The sequence below is a fragment of the Mastacembelus armatus genome, chromosome 3 (assembly GCF_900324485.2).
Source record: "Mastacembelus armatus chromosome 3, fMasArm1.2, whole genome shotgun sequence".
Lineage (NCBI taxonomy): Eukaryota > Metazoa > Chordata > Actinopteri > Synbranchiformes > Mastacembelidae > Mastacembelus > Mastacembelus armatus.
In genome coordinates, this window is record NC_046635.1 from 24,137,827 (window position 1) to 24,151,540 (window position 13,714).

The 13,714-nt window shown below is 38.3% G+C and overlaps 1 protein-coding gene across 2 annotated transcripts in view; it reads right to left on the minus strand.

Moving 5' to 3' along the window:
- The window catches only part of cep89 (centrosomal protein 89), a 45,486-nt gene extending 32,693 nt beyond the window's left edge, over positions 1-12,793 (minus strand). For both annotated transcript variants that reach the window (XM_026292934.1, XM_026292935.1), the window contains exons 1-14: positions 12,562-12,793; positions 11,951-12,057; positions 11,003-11,149; positions 9,848-10,028; positions 8,072-8,114; positions 7,267-7,374; positions 5,499-5,747; positions 4,656-4,798; positions 3,319-3,369; positions 2,714-2,797; positions 2,164-2,267; positions 1,014-1,129; positions 610-790; positions 41-208 (exon numbers count right to left, since the gene is read on the minus strand). In XM_026292934.1, coding sequence (XP_026148719.1) covers positions 41-208; positions 610-790; positions 1,014-1,129; positions 2,164-2,267; positions 2,714-2,797; positions 3,319-3,369; positions 4,656-4,798; positions 5,499-5,747; positions 7,267-7,374; positions 8,072-8,114; positions 9,848-10,028; positions 11,003-11,149; positions 11,951-12,057; positions 12,562-12,603 — 1,724 coding nt within the window. In that variant the 5' untranslated portion in view covers positions 12,604-12,793. The remainder of the gene's footprint in view (positions 1-40; positions 209-609; positions 791-1,013; positions 1,130-2,163; positions 2,268-2,713; positions 2,798-3,318; positions 3,370-4,655; positions 4,799-5,498; positions 5,748-7,266; positions 7,375-8,071; positions 8,115-9,847; positions 10,029-11,002; positions 11,150-11,950; positions 12,058-12,561) is intronic.
- Positions 12,794-13,714: the final 921 nt, after the last annotated feature.

The following is a 13,714-nucleotide window of genomic DNA, read 5'->3' on the forward strand; positions in this document are numbered from 1 at the left end:
TCATGCATTTGTACAGACAAAAACACAGTATATTTAGTACCTGTTGGTATGTCTGGTAAGCTCAAGGTCAGCCTCCAATTTCTTCACATCAGCAGTCAGTTTGGCTTTGTCCAGAACCAAATGCTTGTTTTCCTCCTGCAGGCTGGTCACTCTAAGACGCAGCTCATCCATCTCACTCTTATTCTTGCTCTCCTGCTGCTCCAGCTGCCTATGAGCCAAGAGCGGATTTTGCAGCAGAACTGTTACTTAGTGAACACTTTCAATAAGATACAATTAAGCAGTTAACAATGTTAATCATCATGTACAACTCCTGTTTGTTCTTATTATCTTGTTTTTGTTTTACCCTGCTACAAATTAATTATAGACTGAATAAACAAGACACTGAACAAAAATCTGAATGAGATTAACTTTTGGCAAAAGTTGGAAACAAGGTGACCCTTTTGGATGATAATATGAAGTGAGAACTAAACACCATTTGCATCCAGTGTTCATGCTCAGTTTTTCTCATTATTGTTCTACAATTAACACCCTGGCTTGAAAAAAGAAACAAATAGCACAGTTGTTAGTACTGATTCAATCATATTTCAGAGAAAGAAATTGAAACAGTACCTTCTGAGTTTCCCAGCAATATTACAGTGTTCATCCCAGGTGACAGCATCCTTTAAGCGAGCCTGCAGAATCTGGACCTCCCTCATATTTTTTTGCAACTCCCTTCTGCTTTCTTCCAAGTCCTCCTGCATGTTCTGTTTTTCTGCTTCTAACAACATCAATTGCTTAGATATCTTGGACACTGCAGAGAGAGGGAAGAAGGAATATTGAGTATAAAATACAGCTGAAATGAAAGCAGAGCAGAACAAAGACAAGGATGCAGGGATGCAATGAAAGAGAATTATGCTACAAGACTGAAGTTTCCTTTTAGTTCAGGATTTCTTATTCACTTTTCCAACAGAGGGTTTTTACTTATGAAGGATTTATTTTTACGCTTAGTCTTGTCTAGTCAATGTACCTAGTACCTTCAGAATGGTGTCTACTGCAGTTAGCCTTGGCCTTAACATGCTGAGCCTCAAGTTGCTCAATCAGAACCTGGTTCTCCTGCAAAACCAGAAAGGCCTGTTGTTGTAGCTCATGACTGTGGAGAGATGAGAGAGGTAAGGTCTATATATTAAGTCAGTGCTATGCTGACAATATAAATACAAAAAACAATTATTGGAAAAGAAAACACAATATAATTTTAGTTAATACTCAGGTATTTAGAGTTTATAATAGGTTATTGTTTTTGATAAAACATTTATTTTAAGTTTAAAAGTTCTAAATGTACATGTACAGTTGAAGGCAAACACTAGATTTGAATAACTTACAAAGGTATTACATAACTTTTATAATCCTTTAAAGATTTCTTTCAATTTCTTTTCAAAACAGAGGATTTCCTATACAAACAGAAAATTCTGTGAAATTAACATCAAGCTATAGATGGTTAAAGGTGTGCAGGTATTGGTGACTACTTGATTTGCATGCAAACTGCTTACCATGTGTACTCTTAAAAGCTTGTGTTTTGAAAGTTAGGACAATAAAATTGGCAAGTAAGAAAAGTATTTGATTTGATTTGAGTTTATAGCCTATACTTCCTTTGTTCTTACAATCATCAACAAATGGAATAATTTGGTCACATCAGATTTCTTGCTTCACTTGAAGTAGTTGTGTTGTCTTCATCATTAACACTGGGCAATAAATCACTGTTCAGCATTCAGTGAAAGAAGAGATGCACTAAATGTAAATGTAGCCTACTAAATGTACCAATGCACTAAATTAAGTGTACGCAAATGCAATAAGAGTCAGTACATAAACTGACTTGTATTTGTTCTTGAGTTGAGAAAACCTTATGCAAGACTGGTTGTAATGCCTCAAAATTTAGCTGTTTGATATGTGAGTGAGTGCAATTACATTAGATACTGTAAGTTTGTAGGTGTCAGCAACATTACAAGCTAGCATGAACATGAAAGAAAGAGTAGTAATAGGGATGAAATAACTGACCCAAAGACAGACAAAAGAGAATAAAAGAGATATTTAAATTTCACTACTGTACATCAGAAGAATTGGTGATGGCAGCCAAGCAAGAGCTGACAGTCTTGCTCACACATAAACACACAGTGTATTTTTTCTCACCAGTCTTTCTGGTTGATCCCTCCAATCTTTGCAATTTCCTCATGTAGCCTCTCATTTTCTTTGATCACTTCCTCTACATGAACACGCAGCCCCTTCACCTGCTCCTGTAGCAATTAGACAAAGACACGAGGACCTCTGATTCCATGATATAAATTAAAATTTTAACCTGGAGACCCCAAAACTGAGCTGCTTTTGGTGCTATACCCTCAATTAAACTGCTATTCTCCTCGGTGTGAAACTTGATTGTACCCAATTAGATGAACCCTCTGAGTATAGTTTCATCACTGGGAACTTAATTGTGTGAAAGTTGATTTTCCTGAAGACTAATAGTTTTTGCATCCTATCTGTCTTATGGCCAAAGAAGGCAGTGGCAAAAATTAGTTTTTTGATTTAATAATTTATTTTTTTGAAATTCTGTGGAAAATTCTGTTCTACTTTACCATTGGTGACAGCATCCTAAATGGATCATCCTCAGTATTCAGATGACAATGGCTGAGGGAATAATAAGCAGAAAGTCACACACAGACTTAAAATCTGTCATACACATTACCTCTGAACCTTGCAGAAGTGCATCTTTTTCATTCATCCTGTCTTCATAGGCCAAGAGCAGAGGCGACAAATACTTCATGTCAACCTACAAAAAAACACAAAGATTGATCTATTGCCAAATGCATATTGGGCTGACTAAAGGCAGCTAAATCACTTTTCTGCCAACCAGTCACAGTGGTAAATCTGAACCAGGTGCAACTGGCTTTCTATTCCTTATCTTTTACGCAGTTCTCTAGTCACTAGAGACAGACAGTAAACAGACATCAGGATTTGGTTATTTTGAGTCTTGTGTAAATTTTTAGTGAACATTGTTCTGAGCTTCCAAACTGTTAAACAGAGCAGAAAGATTATGGTTTCAATCACTAAATCCATTTTGTGAGGTAGAGATGGAAAAGGCTAGCCATATTAATCTGCTGCCGAGCCATTTTAACTTAATGGACACTATCCTAACTGATCCTCCATCCATATTAAAACATTACTTGCCTGTTAAACTAGCCAGCCAGCCATATCGTACCATATTAGATGAGTCTAACTATTAACCAGTCATAATGTTAAATTGCTGTCATGCAATATTAAAGTAATATGCAGCTACATGCAGATACTGACCAGCCAGGGAGGGGGTGGCCCTGTCTTTGGTAAGCCACTGATTTTGGAGCTCTAAATGACACAATAAGAAAGATACAGAAAATAATGTTAATCCACATGCTGGACTGATGATCAAGTCATAATATATGGAAGATGTAAATATAGTCAATCAAAATATATAAATAAATATACAAATATATACAGTATATTGATAGAACCAGAGGGTTAAAGTTTAGTAGAGTATACTGTATACAAAAAACAAAACCACATGACTTAGGTCACAGTGTTTTGCATTTTGTTGTTTCTTATGTATAGGTGCTAGGAAAATTTCATAACGTAGCTATTCCAGTATTTTCTATGGCAAGGAATATTACAGTTTAACAGAACAAATAGAAAATCCAAAGTTTGTAAACGGCAATGTTTATGTGACCTATGAAAGCAGAAAATTTGACCTTTTAGCTAATTAATCAAATTCAGACTTACTCTACTTCTTATTTGTGCACTATCATACTGTAAAAATACTTTCTCATCTTTTCCTTTGAGCTTTTGCTTTCACTAGCTACACTTCAACTGCCAGTAATGTGGGCGAGCAGAGACATGCAGCTACAGAGGAAGCCAACTGGTAGTGATGAGAGCAGGTCTCCTGGTGTGAAGACGCAGCATGTGGTGGCCATGATTAAAACCACAGGCTGGCTTTCTTCTGCAGTGTAAAACACTCTACAACCCAGACTTGACAGACAGCCACAGACAAGAACAAGAAACTCCTTTAGTCCAACAAATCAGATTGAGGGGCAGACAAAAAAATCCTTTTTTCACTCAGCAGGGTTCTTGATCAAAGGCAGATTTGAATCTTAAAGGCTTGGTTATGAAAAAATGTTTTTTCAGTGCTAAAGCCATGAAAATGAGGTGATATACACATAGTTTAATGTTCAAAAGTTAATTAAATTAGAGCAACAGGAGAGGCAATAAAAGGATTATGCTACTCCTGGTGGAGAGAGTACAATAAAACATAAAACACATACACCTGGCCTAATCTAGTTCAGGCAACTTCCACTGTAGACAGACAGAATGATAAGTTAAACATTTCCAAGTAAAACTTCCATGACAGCACAGACCCATCTATTGGTAAGCTTTTCAAGACTGGCAACCTAATCCTTCCACCAGATTTTTCTTGGCCATGGCTACTCCATGAAGACTACAGTCACAGTCACGTGATGAAAGGTTTGATTCGTGAACTGTCCCCTTGTACGATCGATTGATTGTGTTTCCACAGAAAATCGTAATATTCTTTACCAAAACCACTGAAAGGAGTCAAACATAGGAACTTCAAGGCGAGGCATTATCTTGTTACATTATACCTCCTGTTTGGACAGTGTTCTGAAGCGGGTTTGGTAGCGGCTTAGCTCCACATTCAGTCGGTGAACTGTCAATTTGAGGGCATCATTTTCATCCACAAGCTCCTGTGCATGTTTCCTCAGACTGTGTAACTCTGCTTGGCTGCCTGCAGGGACAATATACCAGGTTATAAATATGTCTCTGCAAACTGTTACTCAGGACACCTTGGTTAAAATGCACTAGAATAATTCATACAGCTCCAAATACTACAATACAACATAAACAAGAAGTGACAAAGTCAATGGTTTACTAGTCTTATAATATATAATAGCCATATCTATTAATGTAGTTTCAGGAGAAAAAAAAACTGAAAGAAGTGGTGAAATCCAAATTGAAGAAGACTACAGTGTACTGCAGGACACATGAAACTTTGTGAGACACTTCATGTGGTTTATTGGCTGATACTTAACCTCAACCCAAGGGAGGAAAACAAAAATTCCCCCTTGGGCAATAATAAAGAGTACATAATCAGTGTATCACTACCAGAGAATGGTGGTAGAACAAGATTTGTATTTCTTCACTTTAATTGGAATTTTCATTGCCCTATGTCCCTCTTCTTACCATCATGCTGAGGAGGTGATGTAGAGCCTAAGGACCAAAGCTTACATGCATGCTTACGTGTTGTCTCCAGCTTCCCCCTTTCACCCTTACACATCAATCGTTATCGGCTGTGACTCACTGATTTATTCCCTCTTTCCTTCTCATTTGCTTCATCCCTTTTCCTTGTTACTCCATTTATTAGAACCATTCTGTTTCTCTCCCTGTTTCTGCCACTCTGTACACCTCATGTGGCTCTTCTACCCTACCTGCAGATGACCTCAGGTTTGAGGTGGCATGGCTGTGACTGATCTCCCATTCCAAGTGCTGCAGTCGCTCCTCCAATAGCTTTTGCTCATCTGCCATTCTTGTGTTCTTCTGCGGCACTGTCTGTATGACCTCACTCTGGACCTTGCTGTATGCCTTGCTGGACTCTGGAGATGACTGGTTTGGGTGTGTCAGATTTTTGGTTTGGCTGGCTTGACAAGGGTGGTCAGTGGTTTGTACTGGTAGCTCACCTGAAATAGTTAATGTAAACACATTTGATGTACATGTATATATTCTCAAAATAATTATAACAAAATATACTTAACTAATCAAAATGTAGACAGTCAATAGTAATAAAAATACAGCATTGTGAAGCAGAAGTACATTTCTTGAACTGTTATATCTCAAATAATTATCTATACCTGCTTATTCCTATTTAGGGCCACAGGGATGTGCTGGAGCCTATCCCAGCTCTCTTCAGGCAAGAGGCAGGGGTACACCCTGGGCAAGTCACCAGTACATCGCAGGGCCACAGAGAGACAAACAACCACACACACTCACATGCTCCTATGGGCAATTTAGAATCTCCAATGAACCTGACATACATGTTTGTGGAATGTGGGAGGAAACTGGAGTACTTAGAGATAGCCCACGCAAGCATAGGGAAAACATGAGAACTCCACACAGAAAGCACCCTGCTGTGTTTCAAACCAGGAACCTTCTTGCTGTGAGGCAACAGTGCTAACTACTCAGTCACCATGCTGCTCTACACTATATATAGTCCAAAATCTTGGACTATGAGAACTAACTAAAACTAGCTACTGTATAGGAATACACAGTTAATAATAACAAAAGTCATATCATGAAATAGTGTGTTGTTGAAAACTTATTGTCACAGTAAGAGAGAAAATAGAACTATCGTCTCAAGAACTGAGGGAATATCCATCCATCTTCTTCAGCTTATCCAGGGCCGGGTCGCGGGGGCAGTAGCCTAAGCAGGGATGCCTGGACTTCCTCTTCGCTGGACACTTCCTCCTGGTGTCAGTTTTAGCATCCAGGGATCAGGTCAGAGGCCCCCGCCTTCGACTACTGTGTGATCCACACTGCACCAGACCCTTATGGATCCTCCTGTGGGTGGTGGGTCCACAGAAGGGCGGTCACATATCGCCATTTCGGGATTTGCCCGGCTGGGCCCTATGAGGGGCGACCCAGCCACCAGGCACTTGCTTTTGAGCCCCAACTTCAGGCCTGGTTCCAGGGTGGGGCCCAGCTTCGCCATACCAGGCGACGTCATGGTCCGTGTTTTTCTCTTCTTCATAAAAGGACCCATTGAACTGCTCTTGGTGTGGGCCATCACCTAGGACCTGTTTGCCTTGGGATACCCTACCAGGGTCATATACAACATAGCTCCTAAGGTCAATCGGACACCCAAACCCCTCCACCACAATAAGGTGGCAGGAACTGAGGGAATAACATAGTTAAAAGACAGGTTGGCTAATCCGCTTTGCACTTGGATACTTTGTGGATTATACAAATGTGTGCATACTGTAAGTTTTGAATTACATTTAATAAGTGATTTTTTGTATAAATGTAATGAAATTATCTATAGTGACTGCGAAGAGTGAAGTCTGCAGGATAAGTTGGCTAATCATTTATCCTGAATATACAGCAAGTGAACTAGACAGATTATGTATCAGTGATTCAGCAAAATGACAAAACAAAAGTCACAAACACAAGAAAACAACAGGCAATTTTAAGATTTCCACCTACTTGGCACATCTTTTTTCCACCTGCCAGAGCTCTTCCTGACAGAGGCTTTTGTCTTTGAGGAACCACAGCTAGCTTCAGTTGATGGAAGTCTGGTTTCTTCAGCAAAATCTGCAAGAATCATCATTAAATGAATAAAACTGCAGAAGTAGTACTAGGTTTTATTGTCTGTAAACGTGAATTTAGCATGAACAGCTTGAATATGCTAATTTATAACAGAGGCAGCCTCTTGTCATTAAACTATACTAAACTAAAACATTTTAATTTAGCACCTTCAAAAGCCTGAGGCTAGCTGTGGAAATGACAACTGTAATGAGACTTTCCATTTAGCTTTAATGATGTAAGGCTATATTATGAAACTAAAGTTCGTCAAATAACAGCTATATCTTCTTTCTTTGGTAAAAGCTCTGTTGCCTTATGTGGCGTAGCTGAGCCTGTCTCATTGTCATTGCATAGCTGAAAATTTTAAAATCAATTTTGTGTGTCTTTCTTTACAGTGTGTTACCTGCTGTCTAAATATGTGTACATATCTTATTATCTTTTCAAAACTCACTAGAAAATCTACAGTATGTAGCTGTTGACTACTGAAGCTGTTTCTTGGAATGTATGAAAGGTAAATTAACTCTTAAATAAACAGTGATCTAAGGTAAGTTTATTGTGAGGTCTTAACTTAGACTATGCTCAACATTTTGTCCTATTAATAGATGATATTTTACCTTTATTGACATGATACTGATGTGTTCATACTCTTGTGTACTATGTGCTAATACCAATGTCCACCGAGCTCACATTAGACAAAAGTTATTACCTGGGGAAGGCACTATTCTCCTCGACATCTGTGTCAGCTCGGTCTAGAAGACAGACAGAACAGATACAAACAGGCAGTCAGACACGTAGTATGTCTCGTCAAACTGACTTCCAAAGCCCTGCTGCTAGATACCTTTTGTGCAATGGTATTTCAGAGACCACTATGTTTATGGCTATTGTCAAATGTGGTCAATAAGATCTTGTCAATGCATTTATTGTTGTGAGTCTTTGGAGACATGTTAAAGCAGCGTGAATGAGTCACAGCATGAGTTCCAAATAGAGACAAGTCAGAGATAAAAGAGAAGATCAAGAAAGAATGAAATTATTTCAGAAGACTAAATAATGTCAACCAGTCATTAACAAAGGACAGCTTGTTTATTTCACAGCACAATCAGCAGCAGCACAAATACCACATGATTAGACATGACACTATAGTAATTTATGCTTATCTTGCCAAATGGAGTCCCCCTAAATGCCGCTAAACATTTCTAAAAGTTTGCTCTTATGATCTTTACACAAAGTTGCAGAGAGAAACTTTAAGTTACCAGATGAGAGAACTCCTAAGCTAAGAAAAGGGGCGGGGTTGATCCAAATGCTATAGATGACATCATGGTCATAGGAGCATAAATTGAAACAGCAACCTGACTGTGAGTGGGTCTTAGTGACTGAAGTGTCAGCACTGCATCTAACGTTTCGCTTTCTACTTTTAGTGCTCCATCTAACATCACAGCCTGTACTGCTGAATAAATGAGCAGGCAGTTAGAGATCAGCACAGCCTGGAAAGATAACTGACAGGGGGAAACAGAGCTCAGTGGGACCATTATAGGTTAGCAACCCCAAGTAGTAATATACATAACAAGAATATAAATAGAACAATGTCCAGAGAGACTGAAATCAGACTCTAGGGACATAATCTCTGGGATACTGAACAGAAATCTCACAAGAACAAATGGATATAGACCAAGCAAGCCATTTCAGGTACAAAGAGAAGGATATTTCAGGTGTGTGGCTGAGAAATAGATTACCACTATGAATTCTTACCATAGATAATAACTATAAAGCAGCTTTCAAGGCAATGTGCAGGGTAAGATAAGACCACTTTGTCCCCACCTGGATTACTCTAGCTCCAGTGGCAAACACTGCAAAATTGTGCTACTCTATAAATATACAGAACCTGCACTGGCATAGGAAAAACTTCACTGCTATTAAGGATCAATGGCCATAAGTAGACCCCACCAACACCAATTATGTAGTAGTCAAAGAACACCTCAACACTACAATCTTACTCAAAGTAAAAGCTACACAAAAATCATTTCCCCAAAGTATAAGACTCAATAGATATATATTAAATTCATTCTATGTACAACTGTGGCTCCCAGTGGATCTGACTGGTATCACAATACCAACCTTTTTTAAAAGAAGGTATTCTGACATGTCATGACATAAAGAGCACATTCACAATGTCTCTGTAAACCAATCTATTGCACAGTAAAGGTACTGGAACCAGCTCATATAAATGTAATATATGTCATTGTTCAGGTTATTAATTACACCTGTGCTGTTCCTGCTTTAATATGCCTCTAACTCTCTGTTAAAAAACAGGTTATTTGCAGCTTCCCAGTACAATCCTTTGCTGGTGATCACTAAATAATTTCAGAGGGATTTTAACACTGAAATCTCAACAGCTATTTATAACATACAAGAACACTTCAGCTTTCAGTTACAATTTTTTTCAAACACTGGCTCACACATAAGATCTCTCTGTAGAAAAAATTACCTTAGATTTTAGTGGAAGAGCATAGACAGGTTCTGTGCCTGAACAGTTATCCCCACTATCCAGAGTTTGGTAGACATCCTCTTCATCCTCCACCTCCTCCTCCTTCTCTTCCACTTCCTCCTCAGAGTGTTCAGAGGAAGACAAGTGTGGGCGACTAGTCAAATCTTCTGACCATTTGTCTCTGAGGAAGATAAGAATATAATATGTAAAAGTAACATTTTCTTAAAGTTACAAAGTAATGCAAACTATTTAACTGGGACTGCAAGGATTTTTGCACCAAACATTTTGACTTGTCATATTAGGGAAAATACAGGTGCTACTAATAACGGTTCCAAAATATTAAAGTGTCCCTATGAGCCATGAGTGTGAGTCAGCATGAACAAAAGCAGTAACCTGAAACTGGAGCATCCAGGTGGAAATTAGCCAACCTTAATTTTATTTTTTACACCTATGTTGTTCGACGACATGTACTGTGACATGTCAAGATGCGTTAAGAAAAAACAGCATACTTTTAAAACTGCTAACAAAAGATTTTGAGGTTCACTGGAAATTAGACAGCTTACTGAGATGGATAGTTCAAGGTTCATGAGAAACCGACAACTAAGAACAGAAGAAAACCACTTGGCAATTTATTAGGTACATCCAAGTGTGTTTGTTATTTACACTAGCCTCATGGACAATAGATTCACCTGCCAGTATAACACAATATAATACAACACAAACCACATCTTCCAAAATGACGGTGCTATTTATTCAACAAAACAGGAACACTATCACTTTCATGAACTCAGGAACTAGCGCTGGGCAGTTTTATTAGACTGCATATAGGTTTAGGTAGTTGTACTTCATAAAATGCCAGCTGAGTGTCTATCCTATATTGAAACCTAACATTAAATATTTTTTTCACTTACTGATAATTTAGTTCTTAAATAACCATTTCAAGATCACACAACCTTTAATTTAATTAAGCTCAGATTTTCCTTTTCTTCGATTTCCAAAAGTAAGACCATTTGTATACTGTGCCAATTTAGCGCATATGGAACCAATTTCTTCACTGCGACACACTTACAGGCTCAAGTTCAAGCTGGAGGTCACCTTTTGTAGTTTCAGTCATTTGTCACTAAGTTTGTGACAATAATGCCAGAGGGTTTTTACCTGGTGAAAAGTGCTGTGCTGATGTTTGGTTCCAATATGATGGACTCTGATTGGTCACTCTCAGATAAAGACCTTGGTCTGGCAGGAGGGATGGCCCATGTCTGTCCAGTGAGCGAAGAAGACAAGATGGCTGCTGCTAAGGCTGATCTGTAGATTTAAAGATGCATTTTATTCAAGAAGTGACAAATACTTAGTTTAACAGAAAAGAACAAGAAATGCATACCCCTTATGTTGCATCATAGATGATTATTTCTAATGCTGATATTTACACAGTAACATGTAACATTTAGATTACTAAATTTACTTGATAGCATTATTGGCATTATTATTATTGACCATGCGGGGTAGTATGGTTGACCACAAAGTAAATGTCCAGCAGTCCACAGTTTAACACCAAAACAACCACACAAACAAAAAAAAAAAACCCTACTTGATCAATCAACTTTGAGGTTAAAGAGAAACATCTAAAATAAGGATTAGGAATGGGCAAATCGATCACTAAGGTCTTCTGTACTGCAGTGACAATAGCAATGAAAGTTTTAAAATTGTTCAGTTATTTTTTACACTCCCTGCATGTGCTAATGAGATTGAGTTTAAATAAATATCAATATCTCTCTATCCAGCCTACCAAGAGTGCTACCTTCTGTGGAAACCTGCCGAAGACCTACTCCATGATTTGCCTGGCCTAAATCACGCAAAGTAACCAAGAAGCTATCCTTCCTCAGCTGGGGTCTGAAGAACAAACTGAAGAATTTAAAACTGAAAAATTTAAATTCAACTTTCTGCCACATTTTATCAAACATAGTTATTAAGTCCAACGTTCATTGAAACTTACAAACATGTAGAGGCCAAAAATTACAAAGGAGTGGATTAACATGAAACAGTGTCAGAGGAAACAACAAAATTAAAGGATGCTGGAGGTCACAAGTGATGGAGAGTGTTAGGTACCTGGGTCTCTCGGGTGAGGGGTTTGGGCTGCGGGGGGGTGGGGTACGAGGCACAGCAGGCTTTGGAGCAATGGAGGCAGCAGGGATCAAACCATGAGCTATATGTTTCTACACAACACAGAGTGAAGAAGGTTAGAGAAAAGGTTAGCATCACACAGATATAAAACACACTAACACATAAACAATGTTGGCACTATGGCAATGGCTGGGTAGGGTTTCAGTTAGTACACAAAACTAACACCCAGACTGACAAACACACAGTAGATGGATGTGGAGGAGTAGCTATACATTGCTATTGGAGAAAATTATTTACACAACAGGTAAGTTAGAGAACTGAATTATAACGTTAGACAATGGACAATGGGCAATAAAATCCCTGTCTACTCACTGTTTACATTTTGGTAAACAAAACTAAGACCAGTAAATATTAAAAGCACTAAACTTGCGTTGACTGAAACATTTTTGCAAAAACAGCGTAGTTTCAATGTAATGCAATGCAAGGTTACTATTAGCTAAGCTAAATGGAAAAAAAAGCTAACGCCAGACGACTGTAGCTAGCTAGACATAAGCTAGGAAAAAGTTCGTTTCTTTTGTAAAATGCGAGAAACTTACAAACTCCTTGTCTTTCTGCCGCCTGAAGTTGAATTTTAACATGCTGGTTACTGGTGGTTGCTTCACTGGCTTTAGTTTATTTGGATAATTTAACGCTAGTTAGTGTTAACGCTTTCTGTCCTAAAACAGTTACCATTAGAAAAGTTAAGTTACGTGTCGTTTTATATACTAAGACGATAAATCAAAATGATCAAACTAACTAACTACATTCAACAGGCTGACTGTTTTCAGATCCCTCGTATCTAGACGCTTCGCTATAACAAGGCACTTGGCTACAAAAGCAGTTCTGATTGGTCAAAGGGAGGGGGAAAAGCCAATCAGTGAGTGACATAATTCACCTAGCAACGCTGTTCCTACCAACCATCAACCTGACCAACAGGGGGCGGTGTTGTTCCGTCTAATCTCCGACCTTTACCTGTTTCTCAGGAGACTAAACTGTTGTAAACAAAAACTTCATTTTCTTTCTTTCTTGCGTTCTTTCTCAAGAAATCCACTGCATTATTTGTCCTGCATACAGCACAACATACAGTACACATCAAAATCCCCCCAAATCAAATATCATTTTTATATTTGTCTAATTTATATTTCAATATTTAATACATAACCTGTGCTGTCAGGTGCTTAGCAGTGTTTTGACAACTGATGTCACCTGATCAGCAGGATGTTCATTAGTGCCTGTTTATAACGCCTGGGCTCATAAAGTCTGGGTTCTGAGACTCGTTCTCATTGTTCTCTTCCCTCCTTGGAGGATTGCCTTTACCTGAGTTGCATATTATTTTCTTTTGCATTCTACAACATATATTTATCATATTTACATTCACAGCCAAACACCACTGATCTTACTGATGTCCACATTTCATCTTTTGGGTTTTATTTTGTATTGATTTGTGTAGTTTTGTTTAATAAATTGTTTAGTTGTCTGGTATGTCCCTCTCCCATGGCCTTGAGCCAGAGTATATGTGTGTGTATACACTTAAAATATACACTACATTACAGACTGTGTATTTTTCTGTCCAGTTCACCTTTTTTCTCATTATGTTTTAATTATATATTGCTGTAAAACCAGAGCAGATTAAGCTAGATGATCTGTTCCTGTGAGGACAGATTAGGATGTCATGTGACCTTAGGCCAGACTTAAAAGACAGTTAAAAAC